This window comes from Phaethon lepturus, unplaced genomic scaffold (assembly GCF_000687285.1).
Source record: "Phaethon lepturus isolate BGI_N335 unplaced genomic scaffold, ASM68728v1 scaffold17538, whole genome shotgun sequence".
NCBI classification, from domain to species: domain Eukaryota; kingdom Metazoa; phylum Chordata; class Aves; order Phaethontiformes; family Phaethontidae; genus Phaethon; species Phaethon lepturus.
The window spans coordinates 14,309-33,903 of NW_010557087.1; the positions used below are offsets into that span (position 1 = coordinate 14,309).

The following is a 19,595-nucleotide window of genomic DNA, read 5'->3' on the forward strand; positions in this document are numbered from 1 at the left end:
TGTCCTTTGCGGACCTATATTGATTTACATCAAGTAAAAGCACACTTTAAATATACATTCCTATTTCTCTGTTATCATGATTATAAACCTATAGTCAACTATTCAGTCTTTACACGGCTTCACAAATTGTTATCTCAGCTCCCACTGGGACACATGGATCAAAGTGGCTGTCTTGAGTTATGATGTGACAGGGTGACACCCCACCTTTCGTGAAGTCTAACATATCCAGCTAAGTGCATCTGGTTGATTATGCAATGCTTGAGGTGGATGATGTGTCTCAACTAGTCATGAGTTAAATTTAAAATTAATTGTGCACCTTCAGGTCTAACAGTTGAGTCATCTTACTACAGAGAAATCACTAATGCAGCATGTTACTAAGCAGAATACACTGTAATGTAATAACCTGTTTTCCACTGGAAAACATATGTAAGACAGACTTCCAATATTTATTCTTAAAACATGTAGGATGGTCTAGAGCCATGAAGCCATTCACTGTAAGCCATGAAAAATAGGTTTGGTTTAGAGATGAAAGTGGCTGGAGGCTGTGACCCACAGGGACTCAGAAGGAAACACTTAGAAAACAGAGACAGATTGAATCCCAAGTGCTCTCTCCTGAGAGGAAGCATGGTTGGAAAGTTGAAAACCCATTAAAGTTAAACAAATTGAAAAGCCCTATCTGAGAGGAAACATAGTACAATGTTTATTTTTCCATTACAAACCTGAGACCTAAAAGATTTCCTGGGGTTCTCAGGTATTGTTCATGCTTATAATGGAGATCTGTTTTTAGAAAGCACAATTCATGTGTTTAATCCAAACTGTTTGATGAAAAACACACTGCATAAGCATTCAGGAAGTTAAAGGCCATTGTATACCTGTATCACATATTGTTTGGATAGGAGCAGACCTACAACGCAAGGAATCTCATCATGAAACTCTCTCACTTGAAAATAGTGGGTCTAATTCTCTCCCCATTTATGCTGCTGGACAAATTCCACGGAATTAATGAAGTTAAGACATGAGTAACCAATGATAATAAAAAGACAATCTTCCCGCTGAGTGTGAAACTACCAAAATGTAAGTCTAATGTGAGCAAGAGATTTATAACACTGTCCTGAGTCAACTAAGTAGCAAGCCATAGCAGGCCCAGTGTAACATTAGCCAAGCTGATTAGTCAATGTATTTTAGGTTTTGCCCCATCACTTGTGAATTGCTGCTCTGAGATCCTTATCAGAAAAGTGTGTGATGTTAGTGATGTTGAGAAGCATCTGTTTGACTAATGAGCAAGCTGCAAACTAAATCCAGAGATGAATTTAAGTGAGAGGAAATATTTGGAAGCAGTAGAATATTATTCATTAGATCTATTGATAGTAAAACTGGGCAAGCTTGTCTGTTATACAGGCAATTTCAAACAGGATGAAGAATATCTAAGTTTTAGGAAACCAACTTACTTTTTGCCTCTGAGTTTGGCCCTGAACCAAGCCTAAATTCACTATTGCCTTTTTATGGTGTATGACAAATATATTGATTACAAATAACAGTCAAGGTCGTCTACAGTTAAAACACTGAAAATAATTACGACGACCTACTTCAACATAACATAGGAAGGTGACAGGAGAGCAAGGTGACAGTATAGCAATATGGGTCCATATATAAATATGTTTGAGTATCCTGTGCACATCTGTTTTGTAATGAAATACACACTGATGAACCCATCCTGTGTCCTGTGACATTGTTACTCAGTGACACAGGGCGAGACCTTACAGGGTAAATGAGATTTTAAGAACTAGCAGCCTCCCTGGCCAATCTGCACGGTCAAGGCGGAAGAAAGGAGAGATATGTTCATAGGAGAAGACATCAGACAGGCAGATTAAGCTAATTTTAGTGGAATGTGTTGTGTGGATGACAACTTGAAAAGGGCTGATGGGTAAGAAAGAGAACTGTGAAAAGTTTTGAATATAAGGGCAAATGGTTTAATCTGATATTGCTGAATGGCATTAAGCAGAAGGAATCAGAGAAGACTGTTGTTTGATAAGGATGATACGCAGGAAGGATGATTGTCACACAGCTATGTGTGACACCAAGGCTATGTTACTTGTAAACTAAACAGTCCCAGGGACCCCATTCTGTCCCTGGGGTCAAATAGCATAACCCAGCCATGCTCGTACCACTAAACTCCCTTCTCTTCCAGAACAGGGTTGGTTGCATCTGGACCTGGCCTGGGTTAATCCCTGAACTGTGTCCAGGAACTGATTGTGAGAATGGTAGCTTGCATGGACCAGAAGTGTGCCGAGGAGTGTGCTAAAACATTAGCCATACAGTAGCTCAAATGCCAGAGCTCAGGAACATTTGCTGTCACTGTTTAATTTCCTAGGATAGCCATAGTCTAAGAGTGCAGTGTGGGTGCTTAAGAGGACAGGGATGTGAGCATTCAATAACCATGACCTGACATTTGGAGAAACCCTGAATCTTCTGGAAGGACTGTGTTGATCTTGCCTGTTCACCTCTTAGCGGTTTAATGTCCTCTGTGCTTTTTTTTCAAACTTCTTTTCAACTTTACTTTGTGGCACTTACTGTCTAATAATCTCATGCAGTATTTAGCTTAAAATGGAGTTTACCACTTGATTTCATCTGCATTCCCCATTTTTCTTGGCTACCTGGAATAAACCCATTGCTTCCCTCACGGAAAATATAGAGTGACCTTTTTCTGTCATGCATTGTCACTCCACTCTCGTAGACAATTTATACTCAAGGAATATGCTTTTCTAAAATATAATCGTGTTCCTGTCTCTCAAGTAAACCTCATGTTAAAATAAGATCTACTTAACAATGTGTTTTGTTTTGTAGTGATGAATTGTGAATGATCAAAATGTTGACTGAAGGAAAGGGAACACTGGAAAATGTTCTTTATCATTTTCCTGCGTTACTTTTAAGTTCCATACATTTAAACTCATATCAGCATCTTGGCGTGCTGGAAAAGAGGGTTACCCTTAGGTAACTTTTAGGACTTTTTAGTACCCTGTAGGACTCTGTCAAATTTATAATTAGTGCCCTGGATTCACTGTCTGCCACACACAGAGTTATTGAAATGGTTGAGCTTTCTACCACCATCTCTTGAGCATGACAGTATTTTTCGGTTTTTAGAAGATTGTTGTTCTTCCAAAAGACAGTATTTCCACTGTGGCTTTTTGCAAGTAATTTTGTTTATAAATGCATCTTTATGTTTGTTTCTTTCTAGGTAGGGATGAGATCCCGAAACCAAGGTGGAGAAAGCTCGTCTAATGGGCACTTCTCCAGTTCTAAGCCTGTCATCAGCCATGCAGAGAATGAAAAACTTCAGGAGGATGCCAAGAAAAAGAACAAACCTCATCGGAAGGAAGATGAGGTCATGGTTTCAGCAACTGTCAAACGGCACTCAAAATCACCTGGACCTACTGAACGAAAGAACAAGAAGTCCATAGAGCTTTCTAAAGAGGACTTGATAAAACTCCTCAGTATAATGGAAGGAGAACTGCAGGTAAATTAAACATTTTTTAAACTATACTTTCTATGTACCTATTTATTTTTAGGTTGTCCAAAAAGCACAGGACTCAGTTGACAGGGACATGAAAATTTAAGGCAAAAGACCATAAGCAGAGAGCAGTGGTAGCTGGTGTTTAACAGAGTAGTCATAGTTTTAAATACTGCTTTATGTACCATCTCTATCTGCAGCTACAAAAGCAAAAGAAACTATAAACAACTGTCAGCACTGATGAAGAAAGGAGGATCTGCAGGTCTTGAACACTTAAAAAGAGGCAGAAACCAACTACAGGGGAATCAGTTTGGGGAGGAGGAAAAGACAAGCAAATACAGTGAGTGTAATTACAGTCGTTAATGCAAATATTCAAGAGACAAATCTGCAAATCAGTAATCCTGAAAAAGGAGTTCAGGTGACCCCTGGCCCTTCCACATATTCAGATGTTGCTCAGGGCTCAGCCAAAGTTCTGCCTGTCCCACCTGGCCTGCAGTGCTCTGCACATTCCCTGCCTTGCAAAGACCCGTTAGTTTTATTTCTTGGAATAGTGCTTGCTTGAAAGTTTTCTCAGTTGTCCTGGTTTGCATGTTTATTCAGCCCAGTAGTAAGTCTGTGATGACAGTCAGCCTGATTTTGTTCTTAATTCGTCTCCCAAATGTCCATCCAGTTTTGAGGATTCTCTTTAATGCTAATAAATCATTGAACTCTCAGGAGTGTCAACGTTCAGGGAATTTCAAAATAAAGAACTGAAACACAGTATTTCAAAAAGTCAATATGAAGACTTCTAACTTTTGAAAACTTATCCCCTTTTGCAGTAGGACTGCTTGCCAAATTTGACATTCTTTTGTTTGCACTTTAGTGATGTTTTTCTCTGAACCTATGGGCAAGCAGAAAAAACCTGCCCAACCTGTGTGAAAACATTTTGTCTTAATCCCTTTATTCTAGTTAACCATCATTATTTAGCATTTCATATAAGGCTGTACTTTTTCCCTGAAACCCACATTCATAACAATTTTACTTTAATTTTGGACTCGTTACCATCTTATCTGATTACAAGAAGCAATTGTTTTGTTAATGTCTTTGGTATATGAGTCACATGAATTGCACCATTACCAGAACTCTGAGATTTCATCTCATTAAGTATCATTGAGTATCACTCTTCCTGTACATAATTCACCTTCGGTTTGTCAGAAAGTACTTTCAAGTTTCAGGAAATATGCATTCAAACTAAAGAATTTTGTCACAAAGACAGAGAATGGTCAATTCTCTGCAGTGAAAAACTGCAGAAAAAGGCAAGAAAATCTTCTGAATGCAATTTTGCAAAGGAAAAAAACCTTTTATTATTACATAACAGTATCCATTTTTATAGTGCTTCATTTTACTTTATACAAGAACTTGTATATGTCATTTCCTAAAGGATGGAGCCAGCATGCAGCTTCAATGCTGAATATAGCCAAACCTCCTTAGAAGTATATTATGCTCATGGTGTTCAGAAAGATTTACCGTGAGGTCACCTTTGTGGTCTGGAAAGGGGAGGTAAAGAAAGTCACTAATGTCACTAATGTTTTCTGGGTGGCAATACCTGTGGACTTTATTCTTATCTCTGAGTAATTTTCCTGTTCAATACATGGAAATGTGGCTCTTCACCATAGTCTTTTACTTTGGTGGGGAGTTACGCAAACTTTAAAGGACTGCCCATGTTCTGATTGTCGCTGTGGGGATGGTGGGGATAGCTGCCATCTGCACTGTAATATGGGCTGAAAATCCTCACCAAGGTGATAGTCCCTTTGTCCTGGACAATACTTTTAGGGATATTCATACATACAGACCCCACAGAGACACTAAAGCTAAAGCTTCTGGGCATCACAGGAGGATTGGGAGGACAAACACACTGGTAGTTGTAGAGTGCATCTGTTCTTTTGCTCCTTACTGCCCCGCAGGGAAGAGCATCATTATTCTTTTTTTATCCATAGGAGTTTTAATTTAATTTCAAAAACCCCCATTTTAGTTAGTTATTTACCTGGTACCTGTGTTGAACCGTTACTGAAGTGGGCAGGCTACAGTACTTTGGCTTGAGATGAGAGCCTGGCTTTGACGCTACAAAGGAAGATGAGCCAAGGAAGACTCCAGCCAAAGTAAATACTCTGGTATTACCTTCTGGCTGTCACAGTGACCTAATGCACTGAGTCATTTTGTGGCTTTTCATTTTCAGATCTGTTCGGACATCTCTGGTGGCTGGCTGGCTTTTTGTTGGACTGACAAATCCGACTGTGGGTTTATTTTGAAACCATTTCAGTACTGGCAAAGCAAACATTATGTAGGCATACGTAAGGAGATTTTGTTTTGAGAGTGACAGCAGGCTGTATCTTTAGGGAGATCCAATACTTTTCGAAGAAAAAAATGGGATAAAATACCATGACTCTTTACTCAGCAGCCATGAGCAGCGGGGATCTTATGCCTGCACTACCAAACACAGAGCGGGGTGACAGTGCCTTGTAACCCCAAACAGCGAGCTCAGCCACGGGAGATAATCTGGTCATGACAGCCATGGGGCTAGCAGGGTAAACTGATAATGTATACATATGCTTCACATGCTTAGTTAACTATTCACATAATATAACAACATAGCAAATAGACCCATGCCATGTTGCTGTTGGTATCAGTTTTGAGTCCTTACCTTGGGACTTGACCTCCCAGCTCTTCATTTTGAAGGTGAACGTGCCAGTAAACCATGGAGACATGCCCTAGCAGTAATGTTTATGTCTTAATTTATTTTTTTTTTATTATAATGACCTCAGGTAGCTTGCCTGTGCTTTAGCTTCTAGGACCAAACTGGACTCGGCTCTGCCTATCATCAGATTCCCTGGCTGGTCCCTGTGACTTACTGAATATAGAGAAGGAAAGGTTTGCATAAACGGCTGAGGTCACCGTAGCCTAGGCCTTATTTTGTAAGAAAACAAAAGGGGAGAAAAAGTACACAGAAGCTGCGGCGATGAAAATGTATCCCAATATACATAGCAGGAGAGCTCTTAAGTACAACCTCTCTGAAGGAGAGTGGGAAACAAATGAACTGATGACAGGGATTGATTTTAAAGGCCTTATAGCTCAGTGGAGTGTCTTTTCTCTTGTGAGATCTCACTGCTCATATAAAAAAAACAGTGATTACATGGTCTTTAAATTGAACTGAATTTACTGGGGCATTGAATGTATAGGGGCAACAAATCCATGAAGTATTTTCTCCTATATCTGGAAAAAAATTCTAATTTTTAAATACTGCAAAACTGATTTGAAAAGAAAACTTCAAACATCAGTAGAATAAATTGGACCATGAAGGCATGGCATTAATTTGCCTGCATGTTACAGTGATTTCAGTCAAAGCAACATGTAAATATTATTAATTTTGGAGCAACACAGGCAGTGTGGTTCTTTACGACGATGATAAAATCCTATCTGTGGTTCACAGATTTTTGTCCAATGGCCTATGTATTTGTCCTGGCAGGAATATATTCCCTGTCCACTTTCTGAGCAGCAGCCATTAACCTCCAGCAATACCAACACTGATTTTCAACACTTCCTGATTAGGGGCCCAAAAGGAAATGAGGAGCAGTATTCCTACATGTTTACCATGCACTCTTCTATTGCGTGTTTGGAAAAAAAACCCCACAATCATAAAAGTACATTTACAAAGACAGCATCCCACTACAAATCCTTGGGTTTTTCAAGAAAAATAATTTTTTAGCCAGCTTCTGTGCCTATTGCCAGATGACAATTTAAGCTTGGGAGGCAGTTTCCTATATTTCACACCAATTTAAATAGGAGCAACTTTTTCACTCGAGGTCTTTATTATAGCTGGTGTTTTACTGTGTTTCTCCAGTGCAGAAATGGCATTCATCCCCTGCAGCTCAGCCACCCGTTCCTGTCGATGTCCCTTGCACACTTTAGGGCTGAGGGAAATGTTTCCTGAGAGCCTGGTGCTGTGGAGGAGCACAGCTCTGCTCCTCAGAGCTGGGAAGCCGTGGGGTGTAAATGAAATACGCGTTAAGGTATCAGCTCTACGTTTCCTCTGTTGCAGGCCTGAGGATGTGGATGGGCAATACGTGAAATGTGATGTCTTGGAGAACAGTATGTATAATACACAAGTTATATATAGATTAATCACAAGCCACAATTCCTGAGAAGTCTTCAGACTTCTAAATGGTCTAACACTGGGTTTGGACTGACTTTTGAAGGGAAACACTGTGTAGCAGATATTCAGAGGTAAACCTATTTGCATAGCATCCCTCCCTCGAGGGGAGAGACCAAATGACTCCACTGTGAATGAAGCCCTTTCCTTTAATCTGTATTTATTTAAGACTGCATTTAATGGTCAATTTGAGTGCTCACGTAAGGCATCAAAGCCATAGCTTCCCAGGAAAGATGTCTCCCCTTGCCTGGGGAGCAGCAGCCAACGCACCCCGTGGCAAGGTGTGCTCCCGCTATATCTCTGGTCCTGGCTCGAAGCCAACACTTCTCATCACGTCCGGTTTGATTTGGTCTTTCTGGTGAGGTTGCTAGTGAAAATATCATTCGAGGATTAAGACTGCCAACCTGGGATTAGTAGGTTAATTCATTGTGCCACTGATTACCAAACTGCAGATTGTACTGGTGGCTTCATCAGTTGCAGGAGGGGTTGTTGTAGGGCAGGTATGGGGGGCTGGTTGCTAATGGTGGAAACAGGGTAATCGTTGAGGGGGGGAGCGCTCTCATCCTACAAAGCCAGGAGGAGCTCACCTTCAGGTGGGCTACAAGACTTTCTTCTTCACCTGGGTGTATCAGGCAAGGGTTAGCAGAGGTGGGTGAGGGCTGTGTGTTTTGTTCCTTCTGCTAAGGTCCTTATGAAACACTTAGATAACGGTGGCTGTACATCCTGCCATGAGGGAAATCTTCTTTCTTAACAAACTCAATTAACAGGTACCCACATAGGTATAGGTGATATACTACCTATTGCGTTCTAACATTTTTAAAGGTATTTTAGTATTTTACCATCTATCTTTCTAACAGAAAACTAAGCTTTGTAAATGAAAAGGAAAGGAAAATTATCTACTGTTTCCGTTTTTCTGCTTTCTACTTTCTTTCCTTTTTGTATAGCTGCATATTTTATTAATATATTTCATTCTATAATCATTCTGTTCTGTTCTCTTTCCTAAGATCTAACTTTCCCTCTTTCTTCAGCTTTCCTTCCCTTCTCCTTTATTTCTCTAGCTGTGACCTTTTTCCTTATTCTACCTTTTTGCCACTTCCTAACTCAGGCTTTGCTCATCCTCGTACGGGAGATGCATTGACTGACCCATTTTCCTGAGAATCCTGGAGATAAAATTGCAGAAGGTCAGCTGTATATCAAGTCCCAGCAGCTAATTCTTTACGCAACCACTTCATTTAACCTTTGTCATGAATTTATTAAGCTGTGCTTTAAGATTAGGGGGGTTGTTTACCTTGACTACTCCTATTGGAAAACAGTTTCAGAACTGAAAACATTTAACCTTTAGCAAATTTATCTCTTCTAATTTCTACTGCAACTGTAATTATGTCTAGTGAAACCTTGATGAAATTGTGCTATACACCGATCATGCTTTGAAAAGCCTACCTCTCTGCCTACTGTTTAATGCCCGATGTGTTTGTAGACAGCAGCCTCACAGCCTCTGAGCCTTTGTTTTGCTGTGCTAGCCATGCCACGTCCTTTTAGTTTCCTCTAGCAAAAATAGGCTTTCCACATCTTCCATCACCCCTGGATCAGCACCAGTTACACCCTGGGTTCATCTTTCTTAACGTCTGTAGCTGGAACTGTACACGGTGCAGAGGGGGGAGCTCACTGGTGCCTTATACGTTGGATTTAATATCTCCTTTTCTCTGCTGGCATGGCTTTACTTGGCCTTCCCATCACTTGTCAGTCTAATTGATATGAGCAAGAGAGTTTCAATCTGTAGATGAAGTTGTGAATTTTTTCTCTCTCTCTTTCCTCTCTCTGCAATGTGTAAACTTCCATATAATGCTTTGAACTGTTTTTGTTTCAAACTTGACTTTCCTGAGATGTTTAAACAAAATTGTGATAGCCACCTAAGCTTTGCTTAGTTAAAAACACCATACAAACTCCAATATTTTTCTTCACTGCCTTTCTTGATACTCTTGCATTAATACTATTAAATATTGAGCTGCCTGAAATCTCAAGCGAGGAATATAGGATAGATAGGTGGGTGGAAACCAGACATGGGTTTTTTGGGTAATATTGAAGTCAGAAGAGGAAGTTGGGACAAGATGCCTCAGAGCCAGAGGAAAGCGTACATAACAGAGTGAAGAGAAGGAGTTTTCAAATGGTCATTAGCAATATTTCACAGCTTGAGAAGCTGAAGAGGAGCCAGAGTGGAAAGACTAAGTAAAGCCAGAGAAAAGTGCATGTAGAGTAGCTTTGCATAAGTTTTTATAACTGCAAAATCTTGTTAATTGGATTGAGATAGTTCAGGATTTTCTGAGCATATCATACAGCTGAAATGCAAATCCCCAAGAGAAAAACCATGGTATGTACAGAGCTATAGGGAAAAAGAGAAGATAGGGTTAATGTGAGGAGGGAGAGGTGACTTAAGGAGAATGGAATGAGAGGAAAGAGGTTGGGCAATAGAAGAAAAAGAGTGTAAGGAAAGGGGGAATACAAGAGTGATAAATGCAGCCAAGATAGAGACATGGAAAAGGGACATAGAAAAGGCAAGACAATGAAGAGAAAGATAGTATCCACACTGTAGCAAAATGAGACCCTAAAAAATACCTAAAAATGTCTGGCATAATAATATCAGTACAATGAGTTAAAAAATTCTCTCCCCTCCAACTTGTTTGTTTGTGTTTTTCTGGTGAAGCAGGCTTACAGGACAAAAAAATTAAGTTAGCATAGACTTCAGACCACAAATGCTCCCTTCTATTTTCATTGAATAATTTATAACCAGAGATTAATTTTGTCCAGAATAGTACATTTTTTCTGTAGCTTGCGATCACTGCTGTGCAAAGTGCAGGAGATACCATGGGAGGTAAGCAGGGCTTGTCTAGCAAGTCCCAGAATCATGAATTTTAAATAGAACCCTGCTGGTTTATGAGAGGGGGGAAAAAAAAAAGATAAGACAGCATAGAGAAATATAGTTAAGTTGTGCTATTCAGGCAATTTCCTGCTCCCTCTGAAATTAAGGGCAGAGGTACTATCAACCATAGTGATGATAGCCATCTCTTTGGTAATAAAATTGCTTTAGAATTATATGTTTTTCAAAGTAAATATCCTCAATAAAATGTCACTGTCACTGGACAGCTGTAGGATGAAAACCTCTTTCACAAAGACATTTTAACATCCCTCTCTGTTAATACCTGAGCGATACTTAGCAGAGCTACATCTATCAAGTTATTTAGGCTTGGAGTGTCAGAAGAGAGAGGTAGGTGTCTCTGATCCATTGAACATCTTGTCTAGAGTGAAGGGGAGAGTATGAGCAGCTTGGGTTTTTTTCAAAAAATTCTTGGTCTTCTGTTCAAAACAGAGCAGTAAGGACTGCCTCCGATCAACTTTTTAAGTCTTGTTTCCATTGGGATCAGTGTCTTTAACTAATACTCCTTTGCAATATTTTAAAAATCATTTTAATCAACTGATGTAATTTGACTCCTTTTTTTTTTCATTTACTTAATAGAAAGTGTATACTCAGTGCAACAGTAATGAAAAAGCTTGTATCTTTTCCCATTTTCTTGAGAGAAGGATCACTCTGTGGGAGAGGACATGGCCAATGCTTTTGCAATAAATGCTATATGCATGGACTCTCTGGCTTTAAAATATCTGGGATTCTTGAGAGAGCTTGCAATGAGCATATGTCTTATGTGTCATAATGCTGTCCAGTACTCTGAGTTCACCAGTTGTTAATTTAACACCGCAGTTGTAGCTGAGTCTGTTTTTATTAACTTTGCTGCCCCAGTTGTGTATTTATTAAGTTTGTGTCTCCTGATCTCCAGCTGAGGATCAGATAAGCTCTTGAGAGCAAAATGGATTATTTTCCATGCAAAATGAGCTTTAATAAAAGCCAATATAAGTCCTTATATAATAACTGTGAGAATATGGCTGAGAAAGTGTCTTGTTTCTAGGGTTAAAGGCTCCACCTATTGGTTGACTAAAATGAGAGAAATGTAATGTTTTCACATGGAAAACTGCTGGCCCTACTGAAATCCTGTATCTTGCCACATCTTTACAAAATCTTGGCTTCAGTGTAGAATTTTGCATGATGTCCAAAATAAAATGAGCTCAGTGACTTATTTCTGAGGTCTGTTCACATGCAGCACCCAAAACGATGCACTGCTGAGACACTATGAAGGGAAGTCCTTTCCTAAGACAGGAATGGTTTGGATTTTGCAAGTGAAGTCTCTCTTATCCTGCAAAAGATTGTTTCTCTTCGGAAAAAAATTTGCATCAATTCTTCCATGCCAGTAAAATGAGTGGAACTGACTAGCCCAAGTACAGTTGCATGGTAACTTCCAGGCATTTGCCACCTTCAAATGTCAGAAACAGAAATACTGATGTGGTCAGCCTCGTAATGAAAACCCATTTCCCCAGTATTGGTTCAGGCAGTCTCAGCAGTTCAGGCAAAATGGCATTTTGAAGAGCTTCAAGAGGCGTTCCTGGGAATGCAATAGGAGGATGGAGAGGGGAGAAGATGTCCAAGCGGGGCTTGGGGAAAGCGAGGGGAAGGACGGACACTGGGGAGGGTTAGGGGGATTTCAGAGGCAGCAGAAGGCTGTGAGGGCATTGTGGGCATGGCCTGGAGCTCTCACTCTGTGCCTTTTGTTGCCCGCCCTCTTTAAGTTACTTCACTCTCAGAGTTTGTGCCACTTCCCTCGTTTCCTCTGAGAACTCCTCTGTTCAAAGAATAGGCTACACTGGTGAGTGCTTGCCATAATGCTGTCCTACTGTTCTTGCCCATTCATCAGTCATCAGTAACTTGAATGCACATCCATGTAGCACAGAGCACCAACAAACAGCTTGTTGAAGCCAGGAAAATGCTTGGACAAGAGAAAGTTGTGTATACAGTTTATTACACATGTATACACACTTATGTCTGTTGGTATCTCACTCTGAGTTATGTTCGTGTCTCCGCAGAGGAGGCAGAAAGATTTCCTCTGAACTTCATCATCCTGATGGCTACAGCCCCGCTGGCACCAGCTTGTCTCTTGCTCTGTCCTGCTCCACACATGCTCATTCCTGCCAGAAGGCAGCTAAGATCACTGAGAAAAAAAATACCTGGGCAGGTTTGTTCCTCTTGGAGAGGGGGCAGTTACACCAGCAGCTTCAAGTGCCTCCCTGCAGTTCAGGTCATGGCACCTAATTTCAGATGTTTCAGTTCTTTATACAGTCAATGAAGCACTTTCAAAGAGCAATTTAGACAACCTGAGTTACGTGCCTAATGGAGATACTTTTTAGTTTCCAATGGATTTCAGCAAATTGAATGGTAGTATGGAAGTACGCAAACATGGAATATAGTAACTTATAACATATAATGAATATAACATATTCATTAACATATAATATTTATAACATACATATATAAAACATATAATGAATGGGGGAAAATGAACAGGAGAACAACTATATTGATGTGAGAGTGCCATATTTTTTGTAGTATTCATGGCATTAGTACCTAAATCTTATATATACTTATGAATTAAATCTCACAGCATTCTGGGAAGTATTATTTCCTTTATGGAATGGAAATTGGAGCATGGTGAGGTTAATTTTATATGTGAAGCACGAGAAAAAGGTCCATGATCAGAACATGGATCTCTTGAGTCTCAGTCCAGACTGGTTAACATAAGACTAAGAGGCAGATGACAACGCAAGAAAGAGGAAAATAAAAGCTTTTCTCCTATTACCGTTTCATTAATAATCTTTTTTTCTTCTTAGAGAGGTACTATCTGATCACAAAATAAATTGTGGTTACAAAAGGAACATGGCAACTTACTACATGACTCCATCAATATAAAAACATATAAATGTGTGGGAAATGTGCTGCAATTATAATGACTTCCTATACTGCTATAGTAGCTCATGACTGGCCATTCACCAGGGGTATGGAAAGCTGCAGATCATTTCCTTAACATGAATAAACCAGAACAGAGACTTAAGTCATTTGGGTTTTCATGGCTGATTTGGAGTACCTGAACCACGGAGCTCTCCGCTGCCCTTGCAAGCACTGTGGTGACTAGTGCTGGTCAGAGAAAAGATCTAAAGTTGCTTTGTTAATCACTGCATTTGTTAGGACGCACACCGCGTCCTGCAGCCGCACACCAGACCTGAACTGCGAATACAGTCATTTGTGCGCTGCTGTTAACGATTCTTCCTGCTCAGGTGTCCAGAAAGATGTTTTAACAGATGCTCCTTCCTCTCCCTGCTGGCTAGTTGGATCGATCTGCGGTCTCTGCTTGCTGCCGGGCTTCGGGTCATGTGCAAAATATTATTATACGGTTAATGTTGGCTGAGACATAAACTATACGACTGGACACACCAAACCCAAAACAGCGGGTTTAGCCATTGTGATGCATTGCTGAAGCACGTAGAGCGTATCCCAACATGCAGATTGATGCGCATAACTGACAATGACCCTTCACATTGGTCTCTCTCTGTGCTGACTAGATCATGATGCTGCAGTAACTGCTTATGGCTTGATAATATCGAGCGCTCTTTCAGTGTGAAAAGACAAGACAGGATATCCCAGACCATAATAATTCTGAAAACATCAAGCAGTGTGGAGTTAATACTTCTCAGGGCCTTTCCACGGAAATTTTCTGGCTGTGGCCCAGACTACAGATAATTAATTATGTCAGTGAAAGGCTCTGGTGGCCTGTTTTCTTCAGAAAAAAGTGACATCATCTATGAAGCTCTCTGGCAATAAAGCAGAACAAAGCTGTGTGGGCAGGAAATAACAGACAGATGTCTTCTAGTGCTCATTTGATCTGTTTCGAAGCTTGCTGTAAGAAGTAATACATTGCTCAGTGCTGCTTCTCCTCAGCTCTGCAATCTTTAGCATGGACTTTTTTAAACATGAGGCCAAATTAATCTCTGATGTAATCCTCCTGGAGCCACTTCAGAGGGTTTGTGCAGTGGATGAGCTGGTCTACCATGTGCCTCTCCTCTAGTATTGATTTTAGAAGGACTTTCTGTGTTATCGCTGTAAGATAGCGCACAACAAAATGAAATACACTGTATAGCTCCAAAGGCTTCATACAAGGCCAGAAAGTTCTGCATGGTGTGGAGAAGACAGAACAATTCTGTTTCATATCCCCAGAGTCATGAGGGATCACTTGCATTTTTGGACATATTTCACTAAACTTTTGTACAAAAACACTGATGATCACTTTTTATGGCTGAAGTAATCTCTTTATCTCCAAGATAAATCAGGTACATAGACCCAAGTCCAGAAATGTTAGAAGAAATTCGAGCAAGTGAACTCTACAGTTTCAAGTATTAGGAAATTAAGCAAAGATAAAGCAAGGCAAGAAAAAACTTTGCTGTACATCGAGTCTTCCTTGCAAGAAAAGCTATGCATACCAGCATTTGGCATGGCTAGAATCACTGAGTGATATAAAAAAGGCTACTTCAGATATCTGGTATAGGAGAGAAAAAAATTTCTTGAGCTTTTAGTCAGAAAGGAGCTTTGTACAATACAATATGCAGTAGTCCACCTAACTTCCCAGCTTCGAAGCATGCTTTGTACACAGAGTACATCTGACCTGGAAGACAAATTGCTACCCAGTCCTTGTAGCGGTATGTAGGGATAGCTTGAGGAATCAGGCCTTTAACAAAAGTGTCATTCCAGTAGGCAGAGGTAATTTTTATTACTTTATTCATATTCATAGTATTATGACACAAAATGAAGAAAGCACGCTTTCCTTTTAATTATTTGAATTTCCTCCTAACGTAAGAAAAGAAGGGAAGTTACTGAGTTTAAATGTGAATTAGTGGATTAGTGTTAAGAAAGTTTTGCAGATACAGTTTTTCAAGTGCACCTGCCTGAAGATGCTTTCTTCACTGAAGTAAACTAAACGACCATGAATTTTCAGAGACAAGTGACACAGCATGAGCTTGTCCTGGATAGCACGGAAACAGTGTGAGAACACCCTCCGGATCTCCCTCAGTAGGATGCCTTGAGTGTGATGTTTGTTAGCTCCAGGTGAAACATTTGTAAAGTCTACTGGAATTTAGGAAATCAGCCACTGGTAAGACGACAATATTATGTGGAGAACCTGTGACCTTATCTAGTTTCTGATGCAGTACAGAGCAGCTGTTGCACTATAAATAACCTGAACTGTGTGAAATGCAAGTAACACCACCACAAGTAAAAATAAAGGTTCCTCTCTGTGGTTTGATAGTAATTTCTTGCCATTAATCGCTGGCAAGAAAAATCTGACTTCTAAACATTAAACCTCTATTATTTGATGCTTTCACTTGTGCAGACATAACAAAGTGTCATGACAGCTAGAAAAGAGTCAAAAGCTGGCAATATTATATCTTCCAAATATTACACAAGTATGCTCCCTGTAAATACTACTCCTGCTCCCAAACTTTCAGAACTTCTTTCAATTAATTGAGCAGATTGTCGTCATGTTATTGAACTATTTAAATTGCTCTGAAGTAGCTAGATGTATTTTAGATGGCTCCAAACATGGAGCTATGAAGGAAATAGTTACTGATGACTGATATCGAGAGAGGCACACAGTGAATTTGCAGGAAGGTTACTTAGAAACAAAATTCAGGAGAAGAGTTTAGGAGATGTACTGGCAGAGGACGTTGAGTTGGATTTTACTCTCAGCTGACAGTGATTACTTTGACTCCATTCAGCCCATCTTGAATACAACTGATTTTTTTTTTCAATTTACTAGATGCCTTACATGAAACGAGTTTGATCAGCTCAGTCTCATTTCCCAGGTGACAAATGGGCTGTGGGCAAAAATTCCCCGTTTAGTGGGTGCGGAGTTTTGTCAGCAGTCTCACAGGAGAGGCCAAAGACTGTGGGAATGGGGAGAGAGGACTGCAGTAAATTGGCAGGGCAGGGCACAAGGAGGAAGCACGTCCGAATGCCGGGCTTGTGTAACAGTCTTTCCATTGACCAAGAATTTGGTTGCTAGGCTGCCGGTCCCCTTTTACAAGCAGCAGAGTCATGCTATTGTTTCCTAAATGGTTTCAATTTTATGCAGGGACCTCTTTACATCCTTTCTATATAATTTAAATATTTTACTAGGCATGTAGTAAAGCGAGGTTTGGAACTCAGACCCCTGCTCTGCTCAAGACAGCAAGCAAAAGAAAGCCCTTCTCTTTCATTCTGCCAAAAAGTGAGTATTTCAGGGTAACCCTGCGAAGAGTGGCCTCAGGTCAGCCTTCCAGCTGGGTGGCTAGCATGCACTCCTGAGGGGAGCATTATTCTGGGGAATTCATATTTCCCAGGTAGAAACGCAGATACCACATCTTAAGTAAGTGCACTAATCACTGGGTAGTAGAGAGGAAGGAAAGGAGAGCAGGCAAAGCTGTGCAGGACAGCAGTCATTATAGAAGCTTGGAATCACAGAATGGTTTGGGTTGGAAAGGACCTTAAAGATCATCTAGTTCCAAGCCCCCTGCCATGGGCAGGGACACCTTCCACTAGACCAGGTTGCTCAAAGCCCCATCCAGCCTGACCTTGAACACTTCCAGGGATGGGGCATTCACAACTTCTCTGGGCAGCCTGTTCCAGTGCCTCACCACCCTCATAAGGAAGAATTTATTCCTTATGTCTAATCTAAATTTACCCTCTTTCATTTTAAAGCCATTACTCATTGTCCTATCACTACATGCCCTTGTAAAAAGTTCCTCTCCAGTTTGCTTGTAGGCCCCCTTCAGGTACTGGAAGGCTGCTATAACGTCTCCTCAGAGCCTTCTCTTCTCCAGGCTGAACAACCCCAACTCTTTCATCTTGTCTTCATAGGATATGTGCTCCAGCTCTCTGACCATCTTTATGGTCCTGCTCTGGACTCACTCCAACAGGTCCATGTCCTTCTTATGTCGGGGGCCCCAGAGTTGAATGCAGTACTCCAGGTGGGGTCTCACCAGAGCGGAGCAGAAGGGGAGGTCATGCTTCTTCTGATTCAGCCCAGGATATGGTTGGCTTTCTGGGCTGCAAGCGCACATTGCCAGGTCATGCTGAGTTTCTCATCAGCCAACACCCCCAAGTCCTTCTCGGCAGGGCTACTCCCAACCCATTCATCACCCAGCCTGTATTGATACCAAGGGTTGCCCCAACTCCGGTGCAGGATCCTACTCTTGGCCTTGTTGAACTTCATGAGGTTCAACCTCTCAAGCCTGTCAAGGTCCTCTGGGTGGCATCCATTCCCTCTGTCGTGTCAACCACACCACACAGCTTCGAGTCATCTGCAAACTTGCTGCGGGTGCACTCAATCCAATGTCACTGGCAAAGATGTTAAACTGCGCCAGTCCCAATACCAACCCCTGAGGAATGCCACTCATCCCTGGCCTCCATTTGGACATCAAGCTGTTGACCACAACTCTTTGAGTGCAACCATCCAGCCAATTCCATATCTACCAAGTAGTCCATCTGTCCAATCCACATCTCTTCAATTTAGAGATGAGGATGTCGTGTGGGACAGTGTCAAATACTTTGCCCAAGTCCAGGTAGATAATGTCAGTCGCTATTCTCTTATCCATCAACATTGTAACCCTGTTGTAGAAGGCCACCAAATTTGTCAGGCATGATTTGCCCTCAGTGAAGCCACGTTGGCTGTCACCAATCACATCTTTTCCATGGCACTTCAGCCCCTCCATGAACATACTCAAGGTCTGAGGTCATCAGCCTTTAGAATTTGGCACCTCCAGTAAGCCTAAAACGAGCCTTAGATGCAGTTCAACTTTGTAGTTCCTCAGTTAGTGTCCAGTTCTGGTCCTCACAATTCAAGAAAGATGTGGACAGGCTGGAGATGGTCCAAAGGAAGACAATAAAGATGATCAAAGGGCTGGAGAACCTGCCCTATGAGGAAAGACTGAAGGAGTTAGGTCTTTTCTCCCTGGAAAAGAGAAGGCTTGTGGGGACCTCATCACAGTATTCCGGTACTTAAAGGGCAGCTACAAAGAAGACAGAGGCTCTCTCTTCACAAGAAGCCACATGGCGAAGACAAGGGGCAATGGGTACAAGTTGCACTGAGAGAGGTTTTATCTCGACCTAAGAAAGAAAATTTTTACAGTGAGAACAATCAATCACTGGAACAATATCCCCAAGGACGTGGTATAGTCCCCATCACTGGGAGTTTTCAAGATGTGATTGGACACGGTGCTAGATGTTCTCATCTAGGCTTCCTTTCCCACTAAAGATTGGACCAGATGATCTTTTAAGGTCTCTTCCAACCTGGGCTGTTCTATGGTTCTGTGAATTTGATGGACAGAGAGTCTCTAAGCAGGTTTTACTCCTGGGGAAAATGAGTGTGGAAAAACAGCTCTCAACATATCTGACCTTCTGTGTTTCTTGTCTTGAGAGTATGTCTAAGAGGTAAAAGTTGCCTCTTCATTAATTTGTCTTCATTGTTCTTACTGTTTAGAGAATCAGGTACTTGGGGGCACTTTATTAATAGAAAAGTCTTTATTTTCAAGAACCCACAATCTGAACAGCATAGATAGTTAGCTAGCTTGGAGTTTTCTGTAGGACAATTTAAGTAATGAAAAAAAGAAAGGTAAATGTATGTATTTTCTAAATTCTGTATTTTGACTTTAAAGAGCTTCTATGACTAATGGTAGTCTTCTGGAGTTACGCAAATAAGTTTCATTGTGTTACAAGCTGTTGCAGTATGCGGTCTTCTCATGACTGAATATTCTCTCATTAGAGCACCAACAAAAAAAAAAAAAAACAAACAAAAGAAAGGACTTGAGAAATTGCTTTCCTTTTCCAGACACCATGTTTCTTCTACCAAAACAGCTAACAGTTTTCCTCTGGGATTTATATACAAGTTTACTTGAATTTGAAATCTCTTCCTTGCGTTTGTCACCTAGCTTATGATTTAT

At 40.9% G+C, this 19,595-nt stretch overlaps 1 protein-coding gene across 1 annotated transcript in view; it reads left to right on the forward strand.

Moving 5' to 3' along the window:
• Window positions 1-19,595, forward strand: part of LOC104625136 (filamin-A-interacting protein 1-like) — a gene marked incomplete at its 3' end in the record, with an annotated part of 37,952 nt that overhangs the window by 12,296 nt on the left and 6,061 nt on the right. Inside the window, exon 2 of the mRNA XM_010292683.1 lies at window positions 3,236-3,514. Coding sequence (XP_010290985.1) covers window positions 3,242-3,514 — 273 coding nt within the window. The remainder of the gene's footprint in view (window positions 1-3,235; window positions 3,515-19,595) is intronic.